This window comes from Phyllobates terribilis, unplaced genomic scaffold (assembly GCF_046119375.1).
Source record: "Phyllobates terribilis strain yellow unplaced genomic scaffold, ASM4611937v1 Scaffold_11__3_contigs__length_659146591, whole genome shotgun sequence".
NCBI lineage: Eukaryota > Metazoa > Chordata > Amphibia > Anura > Dendrobatidae > Phyllobates > Phyllobates terribilis.
The window spans coordinates 334,866,112-334,889,412 of NW_027362771.1; the positions used below are offsets into that span (position 1 = coordinate 334,866,112).

A 23,301-nucleotide genomic window follows, 5' to 3' on the forward strand; every position below is an offset into this window, starting at 1 on the left:
ACAGCCAATGTCATTATATTCAGCAAAAAGAAGAATAAGGAATCCTGTAAAGTAATGATATAGCCCCAACGGAGACCTGATCCAAATGTGGAGTCTGTCTGGTATTATAAAAAAAAGACATTAGGATTTGCGCACACACACACACGATGTATAGTAATTCTGATTAACTGCATATAAAAGTTCAGCTGTGGGATTTTCCTGGCATTTTCTTAGTTACATTTCACAGCAAAAGCCATGGTCCGTACACAGCTTACAATAAACCAAAGGGATCTCATTGTTTAAATTTGAAACACTAGAGGACATTACCTAGAACTAGAAGTCCGTCAAACATTTATAAAAAGATGAGAATAAAATTGGGCCAAGAGGCCTAAAGTAAAATTACATAAGCTGCAGGAATTTGTGGCAAGTATTGGTTGTGGACTGCATGTGACAAGAATCTCTTGTATTCCTCATACAGTACAGACCAAAAGTTTGGACACACCTCATTTAAAGATTTTTCTGTATTTTCATGACTTTGAAAATTGTACATTCACACTGAAGGCATCAAAACTATGAATTAACACATGTGGAATTATATACTTAACAAAAAAGTGTGAAACAACTGAAAATATGTCTTATATTCTAGGTTCTTCAAAGTAGTCACCTTTCGCTTTGATGACTGCTTTGCACACTCTTGGCATTCTCTTGATGAGCTTCAAGAGGTAGTCACCGGAAATGGTTTTCACTTCACAGGTGTGCCCTGTCAGGTTTAATAAGTGAGATTACTTGCCTTATAAATGGGGTTGGGACCATCAGTTGTGTTGTGCAGAAGTCTGGTGGATACACAGCTGATAGTCCTACTGAATAGACTGTTAGAATTTGTATTATGGCAAGAAAAAAGCAGCTAAGTAAAGAAAAACGAGTGGCCATCATTACTTTAAGAAATGAAGGTCAGTCAGTCCGAAAAATTGGGCAAACTTTGAAAGTGTCCCCAAGTGCACTTGCAAAAACCATCAAGAACTACAAAGAAACTGGCTCACATGAGGACCGCCCAAGGAAAGGAAGACCAAGAGTCACCTCTGCTTCTGAGGATAAGTTTATCCGAGTCACCAGCCTCCAAAATCTTAGGTTAACAGCAGCTCAGATTAGAGACCAGGTCAATGCCACACAGAGTTCTAGCAGCAGACACATCTCTACAACAACTGTTAAGAGGAGACTTTGTGCAGCAGGCCTTCATGGTAAAATAGCTGCTAGGAAACCACTGCTAAGGACAGGCAACAAGCAGAAGAGACTTGTTTGGGACAAAGAACACAAGGAATGGACATTAGACCACTGGAAATCTGTGCTTTGGTCTGATGAGTCCAAATTTGAGATCTTTGGTTCCAACCACCGTGTCTTTGTGCGAAACAGAAAAGATGAACAGATGGACTCTACATGCCTGGTTCCCACCGTGAAGCATGGAGGAGGAGGTGTGATGGTGTGGGAGTGCTTTGCTGGTGACACTGTTGGGGATTTATTCAAAATTGAAGGCATACTGAACCAGCATGGCTACCACAGCATCTTGCAGCAGCATGCTATTCCATCCAGTTTGCGTTTAGTTGGACCATCATTTATTTTTCAACAGGACAATGACCGCAAACACACCTCCAGGTTGTGTAAGGGCTATTTGACCAAGAAGGAGTGTGATGGGGTGCTATGCCAGATGACCTGGCCTCCACAGTCACCAGACCTGTACCCAATCGAGATGGTTTGGAGTGAGCTGGACCGCAGAGTGAAGGCAAAAGGGCCAACAAGTGCTAAGCATCTCTGGGAACTTTAAGATTGTTGGAAGACCATTTCCGGTGACTACCTCTTGAAGCTCATCAAGAGAATGCCAAGAGTGTGCAAAGCAGTCATCAAAGCGAAAGGTGGCTACTTTGAAGAACCTAGAATATAAGACATTTTCAGTTGTTTCACACTTTTTTGTTAAGGATATAATTCCACATGTGTTAATTCATAGTTTTGATGCCTTCAGTGTGAATGTACAATTTTCATAGTCATGAAAATACAGAAAAATCTTTAAATGAGAAGGTGTCCAAACTTTTGGTCTGTACTGTATGTCTGTCCATAGGGTAGGGTGGCAAGACAGAAGCCTTTTCTTACAAAGAAAAACATCCACGCTTGACTATGTTTTGCCAAAACCTACATCAAGTCTGTTGTATTATGGTCTGATGAGACCAAGGTTGAACTTTTCGGCCATTCCAAAAGGTATGTTTGATGCAAAGCCAACACTGCTCATTGCCAAAAGAACCCCATCCCCGCATGATAGAGGCAACATTCAGCTTTGGGGCTGTTTTGCAACTGAGGCTTCAGTCAATCTTACATCATAATCTTCAGGCATCTGCTAAAAGGCTGAAGAGGAATTTCACCTTTGAGCCAGAAGATTAAAGTTTTAGAAAGGCCCAGCCAGAGATCTGAATACAATTGAATATCTGAGGGTTGACCTGAATAGGGCTGTACACAGCAGATGCCCTCACAAGCTGACAGATTTAGAGCGCTATTAGAAGGAAAAGTGGCCAAAGATTGCCAATTCTAGATGGGCCATGATGAGCCTGAATTCTGTCTTTATATAAATAGATACTTCAAGTATTCGTTTAAGGTTGTCCATATTTATGCAACCACATTATTATTTTTTTTTTTTTCCCCCTCAAAATGAATTCAGTTTGTTTCTCAATTTAATTGTGTAGGATTATGGTTGACATTAAGGCTGTGTGCCCACTATGCGTTTAAGTGTTTCTGTACCGCAATTCCGCAGCACTAACGCTTAAAAACGCTTGGTAGAAGGTCTGCAATGTTCCCTAATTATAATCCGCATGTGCTCTGCACATGCTGCAGAAATTTCCGCTGTGGATTATCATTATGGAAAAATCCACAGCACTAGCAGTTATTTTGCGGAAGCGCAGCGTTTTCGCCGCCATTGACTTGCATTGGAAAGCATGGAATCCGCATCACTGGATCTGTACATGCGGATTCCATGCGTTTCAATGTGCAGATGGTACTCGGGTCTGGAGAAGAGGAGGCTCTCCTCCGGACCTGGCTACCATAGTCCCTGTATATAAAAAAAAAAAAAAAAAAAAAAAGAACAAAACTAAATAAATATTATACTTACCTTCTGATGGCCCCCAGTGTCCTTGTCTCAGCTTGCTGGCAGCTCGCGGTGGACTCAAGGACCTGCGGTGACATCATTTAGTCATGCGACAGGTCACGCGACTGCTGACGTCGGCAGGTCCTTTAGTCTACTGCAAGCTGTGGGCAAGCCAAGACAAGGACACCGGGGGCCATTAGAAGGTAAGTATAATATTTATTTTTTACCATTCTTTCGGTCACACTATATAAATCCATGCCGGTTGCATGGATTTATAGTGTGACCAAGTTGTCAAGCACTTTCCAAGTGATGCTAAAATCGCATGGAAAGCGCTTGACAACCCCGCATGCGGAAATGCATGTGAAGAACGCTTCACATCCGCATGTCCCTGGCAAGAAAAACGCATGTACAATCCGCATGCGTTTTTTCTGCCAGGGAGATGCAGAAATGCTCAGGAAAAATCCAGAGCATTTCTGCATCGTGGGCACATATAGCCTAAAGGTGGAAAAATGATTCTCCTTGGTAATGATTTTTTTTTACATGACAAAAACTCACCCTAAAGTGAACGATAGCATTTCCAAATTTAACAGATGTTTGTTTTTTGTTCTTGCAATCTACTCACCAAGCTCTTTAACAAGCAGGGAAATCAGTCCATCATCCACATAAATCTTGCTGCCAGGTTGCACTACTTTGGTAAGATTCTTGTAATCAACCCATAAAACATTTTCATCACAGTTTTCCTGGTAGGCGTCATCAAGGGTCACTTTAAGGGTTGCGCCCTTCTTCAATTCAACCTCTGCAGTACCACTCTACAAAAAGAAAACACCATTAGGCAATTACAAGTCATATGTCACATATTAAAAGATAACGGATTCATCCTGCACGGAAACACAGGAAGCACGAGTCTGAGCCGGGTTCAGCTAGAGCAGGGAGAGGATACATCAGCCAAGAAGAGGGCAGGGAAGGGGGCAATGCCGGACTTGTTGTCAGAGTTATATAATAAAAAAAAAAAAAAAAAAAAAACCAAGAAAAAGAACACAACAACCAATAATGGTTACTGAAGTGATATTAGCAGTCACTAACTAAGCACTGATCAGCCATAGGATTAAAACTATCTGCCTAATATGGTGTACGGTACCCCCACCCCCCAACCTCAAGTGCACACTCTTTCACGTAATCCTGAACAAACTGAGGTTGCAAGGTGCATTATCCTACTGAAAGGGAGCACTGTCATTAAGGAACAAGTGTAGGTATCTTGTGTGTTTAAGGTAGTATCCACATAATTAGCAGGACCCAATGCTTATTAGGGTATCCACTTGCTTTCTTGCATCAATCCCTTAGTAAATCTGTAGGATCTAAAAGAGAAGATGATTCACTAAAGCAGGCTCCTTTTTCAGTCAGTATGGTCCAGCTTCATGCTCACAGTAGACACTTTGATCAGCGAGCAATGACACTGTTCACTGTATAGTCTACAACTACACAGGCTCTTTTTATTCAGCTTGGTGTACATGGTACAGACATCTGTCATACCCAGCAATATGTACTATAGTACATTTTTAGTAGGAATTCAACCGGACAGGCTAGTCTTCACGCCTCATGAGCAACCCTTGGTTGCCCATGATCCTGTTGCTGGTTCAACAGTGGTCCTGGTTTGAACCAATTTTTGTTAGGTACTAACCACTGCATACTGCAAACACCTTCACAAGATCTTACATTTTGAAAATGCTGTCACAGTTGCCTAGCCATCACAATTTGGCCCTTTAATATTTACGTTGCCCATTTTTCCAGCTTCAAACACAAGACCTTCAGGAATTAAAGGTTTCCTTGCGTTCGTTTAATATATCCAAGTCTCTTAAACAGATGCCATTGTTAAAAGAATCAATGCTATTCACTTATCAGTGGTTTTACCCACTTCCTGCCAGGTGCTGTACTTGTATATCAAAAGTCTGGAGGGAGTACATGGAGAGATCTGGAACGGAGCCCGCGCCACTGGTGTAATACACAGCCGACAGCCAGCTGAACCTACTATGTTTGGAGAGAACGCCAATCCTGACATTTTAACCCCTTACATTCTTTATTGACCACAGCATTCAATTAGACTATTCAAATGCAGGTTGCCAATGGGTTGTTATGGCAAGCAAGTATTTCAATGGGGTGGACGAGGCATACAAAGTTTAAAGCACCACACTTTATTTCACAACCGGAGTGGTACTACTAATGCATGTTACCTGAACTTACCGAAAATACTTACCATCCGCAGTCTTCTGCTCTTCCCGGTATCGCTACAGTCCTGTTCCACCATTATGTGGCCGCAGCTCCTGACTGGCCGAAGTCAGTGCAAATGGTCACAAGCTCTCAATGCAAGTCTATGAGTGCCTAGTTCTGGCTTTCATAGGTTCACATTGAGAAGTGACTTATGGCAAATAATAGAGCAAACCGGCAGGATGCAAAGAGCAAAAACTACCAAAGTGGGCAGGGAACATGCATTAGTGATACCACTAGGGCAATGAAATAAAAATGCCAGTGCTGCTTCATACGTAGGGAAAAAAACAAACCACACACTATTGTGTAAAAGTCTTAGGCATGTGTAGAGAAATGCTGCAGAGTAAGAATGCTTTCAAAAATAGAAGTGTTAATATTCTCTATATCAATTAAAAAAAATGCAAAGTGAATGAGTAAAAGATAAATCTAAAAATAATAAATAAATAAAAAATATTTGGTGTGATCACCTTTTGCCTTCAAAAACATCATCAATTCTTCTATGTACACATGCACAAAGTCACAAGATAGATATACCGCATCAGCAAGATCTCCCCCAGGCAAAGATTTCAGAGAAGACAATGCTGTTTAACCTCTTTTAAAGAAGCACCAAAAGGCAATAATGAGGACCATAGACGCAGTGGTTGGCCAAGATAGAAAGATGAAAGACGTGATTACTCCAATTTGAAATTGGAAAATGTCCAACATTGCAATCAGCTCAAAACTGGCAGCAACCAGCAGAAACCAACTACATTCATCTACCATTAGAGAAGTCTGTCCAGAAGTGGTCTTCAGGGAAGAATCGTGGCCAAAAACCACAGCTTCAACATGGAAACAAGGATATTTAAGCAAATGAGTTGGGAATTTTGTCAGAATTAATGTTTTGCTCAATGCTAAGATATACTGGCAGATACTTATCCATTATGCAATATAATAATGAGGCATCTGATTGGCTCCAAATTTATTCTGCAGAAGGACAACAACCCCAAACATACAGTCAATGTCATTAAGTACAATCTTGAGCGTAAAGAACAATAAGGAGTCCTAGAATAAAGGATATGGCCGCCACAGATGTCTGGGATTATATGAAGAGGGAGAAGGATTCGCGCAAACTTATCTCCACAGAAGATCTGTGATTATTTCTCCATAATGTTTGCAATAACTTACTTGCTGTGTACCTAGGAGAATTGATGGTGTCTTGAAGGCAAAGGGTGACCATTCTAAATATTGATTTGATTTACATTTCACTTTTGTTCATTCACTTTGTATTTTACTAAAAACAATTAACACGCATATTTTTTAAAGCATTTTAGCTTTGCAGAATTTTGCCCCACGTCCGCTCAAAACAATTTTTTTTTACAGTACTCTGATTCTCTGGATAGATAGAGAGACAGATATTTATATAATTGTTATGGAAAGAAAGTTGCAATCACCCTTCTTTGTTTTCTTTAATGAATAAATAACGAAAAGTGGCAAATAAGTAAAATTTAGGTCAAAAGTGTACCAGACTACAGCTCTGCCTGTGATATACAAGCCCTCACGCAACTCCATTAACGAAACAAAAAAAAAAAAAAAAAAACAACAATCCCTCACAGAACTAGGTTAAACTTAAAAATAATTATTGCTTCTGGAAAATTGGGATGAAAAAGGAAAACTGTTTGCAGATGGAAAAGGTTAATAATATGGCTGATGGGTGCAGGTCATGTGTTTTGAGAATGATTGGTGGGATGAAATCACAGACAATTAATGCTCCCTTCTCAACAGTATCACATATCCAATCATTTTGAGCTAAGCATTGCAGAGGTTTCACGACTGACCAAACCAGGTTTGGTAGAAGAGTGGAAACGAGAATACTTACTCCTTTGATAAGCCCAGTGCGAATTTCTGGACCCTTGGTGTCTAATGCGACAGCCACTGGCCTATACAGAATGGGGTTAGAAGCAAAGCTCTCTGTGGCCGCGCGAACGTTTGTGATGGTGTCTGCGTGGTACTAGGAAAAACAATAAAACTAATTTAATACTTCTTACGTAAAGGCATTTAGTAGACATGCATATTATACTAGGATAGTTGAGAACAGAAAGCTTCTGTGGACACTAACACTGAATTAGATAAAGACGCCAGCGGCCTCTGGTCACATGGCATATCAGAACACCCAGCCCCTTACACATCTGCCAAAAAAAGAATAGTTTGCACAAAGTAGAGAGCAACATTTAATATTAAAAAAATAAATTATTATTATTATTAAGTTCCACTTATCCCCTCCCCAAATATTCTATTTTCATAGCAAACAGCTGCAAAGAGCAGCTTGAATTACACCTGTGACCTTCTACTGTACTGGTGACATACACAAGCCTAACCTCATGGGTTCCATGGGAAAAGTTCAGACGAGCGACGTTCATTCCAGATTTTATCATCTCTTTAAGCATGTCCACTGAGCGAGAAGCTGGTCCTAGAGGAACAAACCCCCCCCAAAAAAGTAAGCACAGAACAAGTTTTTGCGCTATAATTCTCAGTCTTTTCGTAAATTTAAGATCTTTCTATATAAACACAGCCATCTTCTGAACATCATACACATTCTAGAAAATAAACCACATTTCGCCCACTTAAGAAAAGCAAGTTAAAAAACAAGCAATGCTATCTGAAGTGATACCAGTAACTTACCAATGGTGCAGATAATGCCAGTATTTCGTGCTACTATGGGCTCAGAGTCAATGTCCAGGCGGCACATGTGCTCCAAGAAGGTGTCTGCCATTGCAGCATGCAGCTGTTGTGTCTGAATGAAGGCACTGCCGGCCTCAGATGCGTGGGATTTAGACATGGTGACCTGCAAAAGAAAATAGCCAAGGATTGTTACCAGCACAACAGATCAGCAATCTACGCAGTGCAGCAACAGAAAGATGAGAAAACGTTGCATAGCTCCTTGGCCTCATCCACACTGTATGAAACCACAAAGCTAGAAACAAAGATGAAATGTGGGTCATGTTCATGTCAATATCCAGCTCCACTGGGTGCCAAATGCTATCACATTTTTCCACCCACACTTTCCCTGTATCATCAGTATAAACATTGATGCAGAATATTTTCTATGGAGAGAATATGGCAATTAAATGACATATTTGATTAGGTTTCAAAGAAACACTGGCGAAGCTCTAAGGTTCTGTTTAAAGAGAATCCACAATCAGGTAAAAAAGTGGTCAGATCTTGCTTTTTTTTTTTTTTTTAAATTTCCACTGTTCCACTGAGTAGTACGGTTTTTGTTTTATTAAAATAAGCCATACTGTCCCAGATATCTGTAATTTTTAATTATTTTTATGGTCTTTACCAAGGGGTCGTGTCTCAGAGGATAATAATGCAAAGCAGGGTAAAGACATCCCCAAAGAATGAGAGGCACGCCCCCTTCTAACGTCCATAAAAAATGTCCATATCTTTGGAACGGTACAGCAGATTTAAACAAAATAACAAAACTGAATATTTAGGAGACCAGCAGGAATAAAATAAGAAATGGTCACTTTTCATCTGGTGACAGGTCTTGTTTAATAACAACCAGTGATCGGCCGTAGTGGACACATTCCCATTAAAACCAGAAGAAGAAGACTCCAGCGGTTAGGACACTGAAACTACCAGCAAGCAGTGCATATTGACGCTGGCGCACGACACCGATCAGATGTTATGGTCATATGCCTGCTCCTGTCTTGTGAAGCAATGCATGAGGGCTAGTTGTGGATGCATTGAACGGGGAAATTAACTTTAACCCCATGCCATTGTACGTTTATAGCGCATGTTTAAAGCTGCTGCAATCTACCAGGAGCAGTTCCATCCCCAAGCTGTTCCTGAGAACCTACACATTAAATATCCACACAACAGTAATAACCTGTCAATGGAGTTCTCCACGTTTTTTTTTGCTGTGAAATTTAAACCGTATATATAAAAAAAAAAAAAACAAAAAAAAAAACTAGTCCAGCATAAAAACGCCTCAGCTACATCAATGAGAATTTATTTTTTTTACTGACCATTGCAAAGAGACAAACATAAAAAAAAATAATCAGTCGATCATTAAAACACCCTTTAAGCATGGTAACTAAGGGGTTTTAGTTTAATTGTGTTTACTTGCCATAGTGCATCCTTTTGGTGAAGTGAGAGGATTTCCGGCACATGTACCATCTAACCCAGTATATATGAGGACGTCTCTAATAGAAAGGTGCAGTATGAACCAGACCACCAATATACTGTACATCTGACATTACATTTATGAACACCTGTGTTTTTATTTTGTTACTATGGGCATGTTATTTTTAAATGGATTTAAAGGGAACCTGTCATTAGATTCATGCAGCTTGTAGTTCGGGCAGCATGAATTAGCCTGGTTGCACAATTGTAGCCTGGTATATTTTATTCTGAAACGCTGTGGCATTTCATTGAAAACTGTCTGAAAGGACTATAATGAGAGACCTGACAACTCAGACGTGGTTCCTGTGTGTGTACATAGGATTAAGATTATCAATCAACGGAACAAGAAGAATTCGGCTGGAAAACACATCAGATTTGTCATAGTTCAAGAAGCATCAATCTAAGTCACCTTTAATAAAATTAGGCAAGACGTGTTTTTAGCACATTGACCCCACTTCTTGTGCGAGATGAAATATCTGTTGGGAGTCACTATTACTATATACCGTATATACTCGAGTATAAGCAGAGTTTTTCAGCACATTTTTTGTGCTGAAAAAGCCCCCCTCAGCTTATACTCTGGTATATAGAAATTCCGTTGGTGGATAGTGGGGGGGGAGAAGAGTTTGCGGCGGAGGAGCGCCGCACATGCTGTAGCCGTTGCTGCAGCTACCACGTGTGCCCGCTACTAAAGAGAATGCATATTAACTTTTCTCCACACCCATAGTCCCGGCATGGAGAGGAGTGAATATGCCAGCAGCTCACATCAGCGTCTGAGAGCGCATGGAAGTGACGCCCTACGCTGCTCAGATGCTGACGTGAGCTACTGACAGCCAGGAAGCAGCGCTGGAGCAGAGGTGAGGAAGGAAGGAGAGTGTAAAAAGTTTATTTTTTTTGTGTGCAGTGAGGGGCTGCCACGCATACCAGGATTGGAGAGAGGGATGAGGGGCTGCCACGCATACCAGGATTGGGAAATTTACCAGTAGCTGCTGTATTTCCCACCCTAGGCTTATACTTGAGTCAATAAGTTTTCCCAGTTTTTTTTGTGGTAAAATTAGGTACCTCGGCTTATACTCAAGCCCAGCACCTTACACAGATCTGTCAAAAGAGTTATATTGGTATAATAGTTTTCTTTCAGTTGTTATTCAAGCAAGTACAACCAGCGGGACCTCCACAGTTCACTAGAAGGAAGATGCCACAGCAGTCAGAGGAATTATAATGCCTACCAGATAGTGCCACGCTTGATTACTGGCTGTGTCTGGTATTGTACATCAGTGCTGCTCAAGAAACTGTAGCTTAAAGCAGGGGTCGACAAAGTTGTTCAGAATCTAGGAGCCAGCCAAAAAATTTAGGAGCCAGAATTTTTTTTAAGCAAACTTGGTTTTTAATTTAACAAAAAAAAACATTACAAACGTTATAAACAACATTTTACTTTTAAAGATAATAAATATTATATTTTGATATTTTAGATTTTAGGCAACATTCTAGTGTTTTTCACTTTGCTTTTTGTGGCCATGAACATGCCTTGTGATTTTAGAGCTGAAGTACCAGTGGTCCACAGCCTTGGCAGGATCAAACGCCTTCACAGATGGCCCATTCATGGTGATCATAAACAAGTCACTTAAACTTTCTTCTTGCATCCTTGATCTGAATTTATTTTTGACCATGTTCATCAAACTAAATCCTCTTTCACAACATGAGGTTGAGACAGGGAGCACCGCCACAATCGACAACAGGTTTCCCAGAACTGGAAATCTCTCGGTGTTGGAGAGTGCCAAATCCAGAAGCTCACACAGTTTTTCCTTTTCCAAGGACCTTAAACTCATACCACTCATTGAGGAGTGAGTGAATGCATTGGTCATCACTTTCAGGTGGAGATAGCTGTTTACGAAAATGATGAGCCAATGCAGTAATCTCAACCACACCGTAGTCTTGCAATGTTGTTCCTGCTGGCCAGGCAAAGGTGTCAAACACTGCGGTGGATCTTTCAATATTTATATCACTTAGAAATCGCACTGTCAAGTATTTAACTGCATGATTAATTAAATTAGCTTTTTCCTGCTGAATTGATGCAGCTACAGTGTTGCTCAGTCCATGTAGCTGTACATTTTGAAACAGTCCTTGAAGAGATGTTCCTGAGACAAATCTGGCCTCATGTTTTGGTGCATCTCTAAGTGAATTGATTGTTGAAATTGTGCTTTTCACATGCAACTCAATTGTGCTTAAAAAAAGCGCTTCCCTTTGAAATATAAGTGACAAGTTTTTAAGAATTTCCAGATAGTCCAGTAGAAAATGGAGCATGTGAACAAATTTAAAATCTGTGAGCTTTCTCAGTAAACCATGAGCAGCTGCAGAGGCACTGTCTTTTTCCGCAGCCACACTTTCTAGGTGGATTGTCACGCATTTCCAGTCTTTGACAAGTGCAGACAGAGCACCGACTTTGCTTGCTACCCATCTGACATTATGCAAGTATTGGAATTTCAGAATTGTAAGCTGCAGGTTTTCTGCTACTTGCTTCAGCTGTCGCATTCTCTTAGGTGAGTATTGATAAAATTGGTAGAGTTTCTTTAAAATAGAGTCAAAATCATCAATTAATTTAGCTCGTTTTACTGAACTTAATACACTTAAGTTCAATCGGTGTGCAACACAGTGAATGCCAATTAAATGACTAATGTTTTGGCGTATTTTCTGCACCAAGCCATTTTCGGTCCCAATCATGCTGGCAGCACCATCTGTACCAATGGCAATCAAGTGACTTGAAGAAAGCCAGCCTACAAGACCAAGTGTTCTAAGTTCTTCTGTGAGCGCTTCTAAATATCCATCTGCAGTAGCCATTTCAAGAGGAGAAACAGAAAGAAATACTTCTTTGACCCTGTTGTCCTTGATGTACCTGACATACAGAATCAGTTGTTCAACCCCTGCTTTGTCAGTTGAGCCATCTAGCATCAAGCTGACATATTTTGCCTCTTTGAGCTCACTGATTAGGTTTTTCCTGATTATTTCTGCAATATGGGAAATGAATTCTTTGCATCTTTTATCGTTTGCATATTCCTGTCGCACAGCACTCCCTAATTTCTCCGTCAACTCTAGCAACCCTTCAAAATCTGTGAAAGGTCTGTTGTTTTTGGCAATATAATAGGCCACATTAAATAGAATGGTCATATGTTTAAAAATGTCTTCATCCATTTTCCTTATACAAGCAGCCAATGGAGTAGCTTCTGGAGCCAACGCTGCATGTTTAGCCTCCACACAATTTAGATGCTGGAGAGACTTTGCATGCTTTTTGAAGGTTTCAAGTTTAAAGGGTCCTGAAAATCCTTTTACGATCCTAGATGCTTGGTCAGCAATGCCAGGGAAGGAAGCACAAATCTCGCATATAGCTATACCAGTTGTATGGTCAAATTTAAGCCATGCGAGTTCTTTACACCACTCTTGCCTAAATCTCCTGGGTCCAGCAGTTTGACAACGGCTTGTTGATGGGGACTCCTCTGCTGGTGGGTCAACTCTTGTTTCTTCAGTTACCTGTTGCCCGGCACTTTCTACCTGTTGCACTGCGCTTTCAAGAGAGGTCTTTGTAAAGAACTGTGTCATTTTCAGTTGCTTTTCATTTTCTGGTATTCTCTCTGTTGCTCTGCGCTTCATTTTTTTCCTGAACCCAGAAAAGAAAAAAAAATGTGCACTTTGCTCTGCTATGCCAATTATAACTTACACATGATCTCTTTACCCTTCTTTGTCCGAGTGGACGAGGCAGTACTCCGGCTTCGTTCTCCCGGGGGCACCCGACTTTGTTCTTCCAGCAGCACTCCGCAGTCCGCCATATAGTACCCATATAATAATGGGATACACTGTGAATATACTGCCATATAGTAACCATATAATTACAGCATATACTGTGTATATACTGCTATACCCTACTTACAAAAAGATTTAGCAATGTAGGAAACTCCATTCAGTGGTGGTCCAGCAGGATAGGGTCTCTCAGCACTTCTAGAGAAGATTAAAAATCAATCTGCCTTATTATCCATATATTTTATTTTCTAACCATAAGAAGTTTCAAATCCTTTTTTGTAGGAACAACACTTTTCTAAATCAATGAAACAACATACTCACCTTAAATGTTTTTTGGAGGGAAAAGTAAAGATAAATTGTTGTTCCGTTTTTTTCTTGACATTTTTTTTAAAATTTTTACGAATGCTTTAAAAATTGCTTTTTTTTAAAAAAATAAATAGATGTCATTACATTTATAAATTTTTTACATTCTCAGTTTTTTTCTCAGAAAAATCAAAGAAACTAATTTTTTTAAAAAAATGCCTGTTCCGTTTTTTTGTTGACAAACTGTACATATAGACCCCCTCACACACGGCGTCTCCCCGGGGAGCATGGCCTTTGTATGTACTTACACAGGTAGCGGGAGATGAGAACGGGCCCCCGGCCACAGCGATCCTTCCCCCGTAACCCAACTCTCCCTGTCCAGTCCCGGAGCATAAGGGGGGCGGAGCAAAGTGGAGAAGGCGGCCTGAGCGATACTGTCCCTGCTTTCTCCGATTGGATGACTCCGTGCAGGAGGTGGGATTGGATTGAGAGTATTTTTTTTTTCTTCTCAACTCCTCAAGCACCAGGCAACATTTTCTAGGCGCCACTGGCGACCAGGCGCCTGGGTTTGTCGAGCCCTGGCTTAAAGGGAATCAGTCAGCAGGTTTTGCCACCTAATCCGAGAGCAGTATCATGTAGAGACAGATCCAGATTCCAGCGCTGGAACATTTACCAGGCTACTTGCTGTAGTATTGATAATATCTTGATAAAACAGTGATTTTATCAATAGAGGACTAGTAAAACTGCTGCCATGTATTCATAATAATAAGCTCTATATAGCCATGACTGATTACTACATAGGCAAAAAGCTGCCATACACAGAAAGCTGCCAATCAGTTGTGTGGGCGGGCAGGCTTATACGGAACTCATGGATCTACAACAGATAAACCAATTTTATCAAAACTGCAGCAAGCAGCACAGTAAGTGATACATCACTGGAATCAGGTTATCTGTAGCTAAATTACGTGGTTCTCAGAAAGCATAGTAAAAGGCTGGTCACAAATTCACTTTAAGCACTGTGCTTTCACTAGTACATTTCTACTGAAAAAGCGGTCTAATGATGTTTGAAAGCCTTCGAACACAATGACATGCAGAAATAAACCTTTTAATACATTTTTATTACACTGAACATCTTGTAAGGTTTCTCTGCTATTCATATACAAATAACTGTGTCATATGTTGAATATGGGAAAAAAAATCATATCCTAGCCTCCACAGGACTCCAGTAAATGCACAGAACAACCCCTATTGATACATTTTGATTCCCTTTTTTGTGAAACCCCATCTAGTAAAAAATACCACACGTATAAACATAAGGCACATTCCTCCCAAGTAAGGTGGCAGAAAAAAAAATCAAACTGTCTGAAATGAAGGCAGGCAGAACCAACATCATAAAATGAATCACTTCATCTAACAAGATTACTCACGACTTCTGGAAAATGAATGCTGGTCACAGTCCTGCCATGCCAGCCTCAGTGGCCCCATTACACTGCAGGCATTGGAACAGTACACGTCTTCATTCATTTACTAAATTAGGATCAATGCCCCCTAACAATATACATTTCATTCTCAGATGAGATAGGCAGCAATTGCCTCCGGTACCAGCAGATAGAATGGATTGCGGCTGCTTGCAGAACGGTGGAGGGTGTACCTGATGCAATGCGCGCTGCTTCCTCTTCTCAGGGATTGACACTAGCCTGCTCTGGCAGCATCCTCTATGCGGCTTTATCACTCCCCTCTTGTAGGACATGACACCATGAAACCACTCCCTCCGCCTGGAAACCCCAGACTGTACGTGCAGCTGCACACGACCACGTCACATGCAGAACCCCACAGTTCTAGAGTTACCTCTGTACTCATGGTATGTACTCTTACACAAAGCATTACATTACTGACCCCTAAACAGCCCCCTATTTAATAAGTCCAAATCAGGTCATGTGGATTTACTGAAAATGGCAAATAGAAAACATAAGCGTGAAGGTGACCTGACAATGTACAGTCTTATAAGCCATCCTATAAGGGTATAATGGAATACATTACTAATATAATGCAGATTCCAGTAATGACAGCCCCAGTGACATCACCCACCTACACAGACAGAACTGAAAGCAAAGGATGCATCTGGTAAATTCCCAATCTACTAATGCCAGTCATTCCTGCTCAAGTGCCACACTGTAGTGGAGGTCCCTTCATAACCACAAGTGAAGGATATTACTCAGCTATTCCGTTATATCGCTGCACAAAGGAAGTCTGAGCAATAAGGATGTACAGAATATGAAGAAAGCGCAAAGGAATCATAAATAACAGATCCTGATCTATTCATCACAGGAACAGACTCATTACAGCAGGGGATGAAATGGGCATATCCCTTCTCCTGCTGGGATTTCACCACACACAGGGCTCATGTGAGGAAACCCTAGACCAGATGCAAGAACGCACTGACCTTCAGCTGCAGTCTCTTAAATCAATCATGGGAAGAGCTCCTACACCCTAATGCAGCAGAAATACAGCCAACAGATTTAAGATTTGTTCACACAAGACTTTAATGGAGGAGAAAACCCACATGTAAATATGAGTATTTTGTGGCATTGCAACATGCGTTTAAAAACAAAAAAATAATGCATTAAAGAGGTTGCCTCTAGTTGTTGAACAGTTAAATTGCTTGGAAAATGAAAAATTAACATTTTCATTTCATAGTGTACAGCTTGCTGTCCATGTTAGCGGCCACCCTGCAGTTGCTCAGTATGCTTTAGAGCAGGGGTCTCAAACACGCGGCCCGCATGCGGCCCCTGAGGCTGCTTTATGCGGCCCGCAGGCACAGACCCCTTGACGATCCCGACCTGGTCCAGGAGGAGCCGCCGACAGCAGCGCTGCATTGCCGCACAGAGACTGTTTCCCAGCACTGCATTTCCAATGCCAGCCGCCGGCCAATCAGAGGCCAGCAGCTGATATCTGCGTGTCGGCGCAGCGAGTATGACGTCATTGCCATATGCAGATGTCAGCTGCTGGCCTCTGACATTGAAAATGCAGTGCTGGGAGACAGTCTCTGTGCGGCAATGCAGCGCTGCGGTCGGCGGCTCCTCCTGGACCAGGTCGGGATCGTCAAGGGGTCTGACTCTGTGGTGCCTGCGGGCCACATCTGCAGGAAGGCCGCCGAGGGAACGGAGGACAGGTGAGAATCATCTTTTTTTTTTCTATTTTATGTGTGTGAAGAACAGGGGGCACATAGCCACAAGATGGGGACCTGGATGGGGCACATAGCCACAAGATGGGGACCTGGATGGGGCACATAGCCACAAGATGGGGACCTGGATGGGGCACATAGCCACAAGATGGGGACCTGGATGGGGCACATAGCCACAAGATGGGGACCTGGATGGGGCACATAGCCACAAGATGGGGACCTGGATGGGGCACATAGCCACAAGATGGGGACCTGGATGGGGCACATAGCCACAAGATGGGGACCTGGATGGGGCACATAGCCACAAGATGGGGACCTGGATGGGGCACATAGCCACAAGATGGGGACCTGGATGGGGCACATAGCCACAAGATGGGGACCTGGATGGGGCACATAGCCACAAGATGGGGACCTGGATGGGGCACATAGCCACAAGATGGGGACCTGGATGGGGCACATAGCCACAAGATGGGGACCTGGATGGGGCACATAGCCACAAGATGGGGACCTGGATGGGGCACATAGCCACAAGATGGGGACCTGGATGGGGCACATTAGTACAAGATGGGGACTTGGATGGGGCACATAGCCACAGGATGGGGACCTGAATGGGGCACATAGCCACAGGATGGGGACCTGGATGGGGCACATTAGTACAAGATGGGGACTTGGATGGGGAACATTACTACAAGATGTTTGCCATTATTACTATATGATGCTAATTGTAAGACAATATTACTGAATGTGGCCAATTGGGGGAAACAAAATTGTAAAAATCAAAAAAATAAAAATAAAGCATGAAAAAATATTGGGCACTAAAAATGCTGTTTTATATGTAAACTAAAGTAAACACAAAAAAGTGCACGTTTATTATCGCCACATCCATAACGACCCAAGCTATAAAAAAATAAACACGGAAAAAATGTTCAAAAGGTGTATACAAAAAAAAATGGTATCACTAAAAATGTCACATTGAACAAAGAATGCGGCCCCCCAAATTCAAATTTTTTCCATGTGCGGCCCATATACCCAGCCGAGTTTGAGACCCCTGCTTTAGAGCCTGCTCATAGCTGAATAAGGCTGGAACCGACCATGTTCAATGTTCCTGTGCTCTCCCATGCTGCAGAGGAAAAGCGGACTCTGCTCGGACTCTGCTCGGACTCTGCTCGGACTCTGCTCGGACTCTGCTCGGACTCTGCTCGGACTCTGCTCGGACTCTGCTCGGACTCTGCTCGGACTCTGCTCGGACTCTGCTCGGACTCTGCTCGGACTCTGCTCGGACTCTGCTCGGACTCTGCTCGGACTCTGCTCGGACTCTGCTCGGACTCTGCCTTATCCTCGGGAGTGTACCACTCATGGCAAAGCAGGAAGCTGGAGGCAGAGGAGCAGTCCACTCCTGAAGAACATCTTGTATATTGCTTTTTATTCAGTGTAAGATTATATAACCCTAAACTATGGCCAAGATTTACTGAGCAAAGTGCACAATAATATAAAAGTGTATGATATGGATGGTTGTCTTTTGTTTGTTTAGTTTTTTAATTGTACTGTTTCCGTGCCTTGGTTTTGAATTGAATACCTCAGCAAAGGCAACATCTGCATAGGTTTTATGAGCTCCTATGTTTGCATGGCTTTCCATTTTCCTCTGACATCAAATCCACACTTGTTCCCACAGAGAAACAAATACTGCATATTTTAACACTGCGATTTTTTTTTTTTTTTTTTTATGTGAGCAGAAAATCTGTTGCACCAGTTCCAAGAAAAGTGGATGTGATTCAATTAAGTCTCATGTGCACTGTGCGTTTAAAGAGATTGTTGAAATTAGTTTTCTGGAGCTTTTTCTCTTATGGTCTTCTATGGGGAGCTTGGAAAAAAAACACATGTAAAATACATTTGCGCTTTTTAGTGCAGAAGCCTAGTGTTTCTGCACAAAAAAACAAACAGATCCACAATGAAAATGCAATAATCAGAGAGGACTTCTCCTGTGTGTTTTAAAGTAGGCACCTGCAAAGAAAAAAAGGGGTACCAGAATTTTCTCACATGGTAACATGGCCTACAAGGGTTCTCTGGGATTTCAACGTGAGCAAAGTGCACAATTGTAGTGTGTAGTGACCAGTTTGTGGTACTACAGCTCAGCACCCACTGAAGTGAACAGGAGCCCACTGCAGCACCCGCGAACGACCACTACAAGGTATACAGAGCTCTAGTGTTTCGGCACTGTGCACATACAGCCATCGTGGGAGCTACAAACAGCTGATCATTGAGGGTACAGAGTATCAGATCCCACTAATTTGATATTGATCTATCAGATCAAAGTCCTGTAAAAACCTTTTACTTTGGAATTGATACTTTGCGCTCCAATGAGGACAGGGACTGATGGAAGTTATGACAATATCTGTACAGTGCTGCCATCTTCACCAACTCCATCATATGACACTATTGTTAAGGCTCCATTTACACTAGGTGACTGGGGTTGATAAATGACTGCCATAGGGTACATGCAAGCCAATCATGGATCATTGAATGGCCTACTTAGTTGGTCTTATCTCACTTTCATTTGCACAGAACAATTAGGCCACGTTCTCACGCTCTGCATTTGGTCAGTATCTTACATCAGTATTTGTAAGCCAAAATCAGGAGTGGGTGAAAAATACAGAAGTGGTGACGTGTTTCTATTATACTTTTCCTCTGATTGTTCCTCTCCTGGTTTTGGCTTACAAATACTTATGTTCAGTATTTTAAATTTGACTGTGGCCTAAAAGGGGTTGTCTGGTCCTTTGCTAACAGTCTGCAGTCACTCTGTGTGACTGCAGAATCCTCATAACATGTACACTGCTGGCTGTCAGGAACCTCCAGTGTCAGCAGGAAGAGCAATCGGCCATGTGACATGCTCAGCCTCCTCAATACAACACGTCTAGTCGTAATGTAGTCAGAAGTATGCAAATCGCGTACTTGTGGTCACATGACGGCCTGCTCTCACCGCCATTGGAGAGTCCTGACAATGTGCTGTGCGCATGCTCAGATGATTCAGAAGTCTGCAGAGAAAAGTGACTGTAGACTTAGCAAAAGACCGGACAACCCCTTTGACTCGATCGTTCTGTACTCATATAACAATGTTATTGGCAGTATATGTCCTGTCATTTCACTAGCCTGTTTCCAATTATTGGCCTATCTAGATGAGCGCTAAACCTCCCACACTGGTCTAACATATTAGAAAAGAATTTCTGTCTTTGGAAGATTATTAGATGTTATATACGGTAGCTTGTGAATAATGATCAAGAAAAGGAACGCCATAAACAATGAGTACAGAGGCACAATGACATATGATGCCAATCACGGTGAGTCTCGTGCATCATGCCATCATATATGGAGACACTGATAAAAGCAAGCGTCTACATGTTACAGCTCTGCATAGAGAGGCATTAACCATCCTATCGCCCCATAGTACATGCTTTGTGCTACTGATCTAGTCAGTTCCTGCCTTGTACAGTGAAGTCATTAGCCCTTCACTGCAAGTTCACAGTGCATCTCCCTGAAGGATACTTTATTTAGATCCGCCATATATACCACGTCCCAAAATACCACAGCAGCCTCTTCAGAGCTGGGTCTTGTAGTATTAAATGGCCGTAAAAATACCTTGTACTATTACATAATGCAAGTTCAGTTAAAGGAGCGTTCCTCTGTTCTGTTTTTTCAGTATTATTAACCCGTACAGACATATTATTTAATTAGATGTTGTGTTAGTTTCAGATCTGAAATATAAAACAAAAAAAAAGTTTGAAAAAAAGAAGAAAAAAAAAAAAAGTGCTCTGTGCCTATTGCATCATGTCAGTCATCTCCTTTAGATTGCAAGCTCTTATGTTCAGGGTCCGATCTATTTTTCTCTCCCATTCTCTTGACTACATAGGAAATAAATTACTGAAGTGTTTTACCCAATGAGAAAGATAAGAGACACATAAATGAGCAGATAACATGCCTCTCCATGTTGCAATCTGTCCCTAGTCAATCTGATTACATCACAGGATTAATAGGGGAGTGCCTGCCAAAATGCATCATAGACGCAGTAAAAGGACCCAAATGTAAGCGGTGTCTAAGAGCAGAAAAGACATAAAACTGCTCATAAAAGGCTAAGATGCAGATGCATCATAGGCAAGCACCTACATGCTTCATCCATCAGCTGTTACAGAATACGTGCCATTATAAGGCTCTGCAAAAGGAATAAACGTACATGGAATATACAGAACAGTTATGTAATCAGCATCCTAATGCACCCATGTATCAAAGCTGAGCACATCGGCCAATTACAATCTACTTTTCATCTTTTTAGTGCAGTTTGAAAACTAGAAGATGATCTCTGATTGGTCGGCAAGGGCACCAGGACCACTTTCTAGAATGAGGGCCTCTGCATCTGCCATTATGCAGCCACTAGTGTGGCAATCTACAGAACCCCCAAGGCCTGACACCCTGTAGTCACACCTCCCTGCATCTCCATGGTGACAACTGATGCAGCACTTTATAGAGGGGGAGCAGCCATCTTTAGTCTTAAAACCGCTCACTGATCGATTTCATGCTCCTGAGAATAACATGAAGGCACTGTACAAGTGGAGAGGGAAAAGTATATTTATAGGGAACACCTTAAGGGTTAGGTCAAGAATACTGGCATAGGCCCTTGTGCAATGCGCATTGCACACACTGAGACACTATGTGTAATTATAAGACCAGTGCATTATGGGTAAAATGGGATTTTCACAGCTCTTGTGCATTAATAACTGACTATAAGATGACTGCCATAAGCCTGTGTCATAGAGGATGACATAGCGGTGTGCAGCTCTTACCTATGGACCCGGGTGTGTCAGAACAATAGCAGCTCACTCCGCTCTCTCCTCTCTCCGTCGTCCGTCTGACAGACTCAGTAGCCGGCAGCTTCCCAAGAAGCAAGGTGATCCTGCAGAGCCGAAGCACGGTCCACACCTGCCGCACAGATCCTTGCGCCTCCTTTAATGCAGGTAATTTCCCCTCTGTTTAACCTACCGATAAATCTCAGTTGCCATTACTCCTTTGCTTTCTTTTCCTAATAGACTAATCTACGTTCATGACCAACTAACAAATAATAAGTGAAGCAGAACTATTTTTCTAGGCGGAAGGATAATTAAAGAGGCCTTGGTAAAGTGACGCATTTTCTTTACAAACCAATGGGAGTACAGTAAGGTAGCATCTGCCGAGTGCGTGCTCGGAGGAGCGAACTGCGCATGACTAGCACTTCACGGCTTCATCCAGTTCTCTCAGAGCATCGAGTGCCGCTGTGTGATTACTGGGCACGGAGGGCGCGCACATAGGGAGGAACAGCCCCGTGTATAAAGCTGCGATAAAGAGCCGTAAAGCAATTACCACTGAGTAATTGGCTCTGATAACTGCTGCTATTTATACAGTCAGTGCATGTGAGGGTAAAGACCAGGCGGGTGGCACTGTGTGCGCTAGATAGCAGCTTACTACTTACGTGATAGTGACAGAAAAGAAAAATTACCCCTATATTTTTACAGTAAACTGTGATGACTGTGTGTGTGTGTGTATATATATATATATATATATATATATATATATATATATATATATGTGTGTATATATATATATATGTGTGTGTATATATATATATGTGTGTATATATATATATATATGTGTGTATATATATATATATATATGTGTGTATATATATATATATATGTGTGTATATATATATATATATGTGTGTATATATATATATATATATGTGTGTGTATATATATATATATATATATATATATATGTGTGTATATATATATACATATATGTGTGTATATGTAGCACCCTGAGGATTCGGCTGCTACAGGGGTATTGCACCTCAACCCAGAGGTGTGATATTCCACTCCCGGGTAAGGATGGAGTGTGGAACTGAGCTCAGATAGACTGCATGCACTACATACATCCCATTTCAGAGGAGCAGGCCGACGGTACTCCCACTTAGAAATGTGCAGGTACAACCGAGCCTGTTCCTGGCTGGAGTGGGAGGGGGGTGGTACATCCCATGTAGTGTAGGGGCAGATAGGGGGAGCAGTCTGGGTAGTGATAGGAGCTCATTGGGTGCTGGTCACCTGAGCTCACACATAGAGGGATATATAAGGAGGGCACCAACTTAGATCAGGGTCAGTCAGCTGCAGAGGACAAGTTCAGACGCAGAAAGTGAGTTGGAGAGGAGAGAGAAGGAAACAGCAGCCCTGGAGAGAGAGAGAGTGGAGCAAAGAAAGACCCAGAGGGGGAAGACTGAAGGGACCCAAGAACCCAAATTAGAGCACCGGGTGAGGAGTCAGCATCAGGGTACCGGAACCCAAGCTGGTGGGGGCAAAAACAATCCCCAGCCAGAGACCGGAGACCGTGGGCAGTGTCTGTCACGGTCACCCACCACATTCACCCCGAAGGCACACCACATGCAGGGTCAGGGAACCCAGGGCCAAGGGTGTCCCAAAAG

General features: G+C 42.1%; 1 protein-coding gene across 3 annotated transcripts in view; it reads right to left on the minus strand.

Annotated features, from left to right (window-relative positions):
• Positions 1-21,794, minus strand: part of PKM (pyruvate kinase M1/2) — a 43,479-nt gene extending 21,685 nt beyond the window's left edge. The window contains exons 1-5 of one of the 3 annotated variants that reach the window (XM_073652744.1): positions 21,635-21,794; positions 8,024-8,186; positions 7,720-7,811; positions 7,221-7,352; positions 3,726-3,912 (exon numbers count right to left, since the gene is read on the minus strand). In XM_073652744.1, the coding sequence (XP_073508845.1) occupies positions 3,726-3,912; positions 7,221-7,352; positions 7,720-7,811; positions 8,024-8,180 (568 nt within the window). In that variant the 5' untranslated portion in view covers positions 8,181-8,186; positions 21,635-21,794. Of the gene's footprint in view, positions 1-3,725; positions 3,913-7,220; positions 7,353-7,719; positions 7,812-8,023; positions 8,187-15,269; positions 15,405-21,634 lie in introns of those variants that run through there. The other 2 variants (XM_073652743.1, XM_073652742.1) reach the window with 2 other exon arrangements.
• Positions 21,795-23,301: the final 1,507 nt, after the last annotated feature.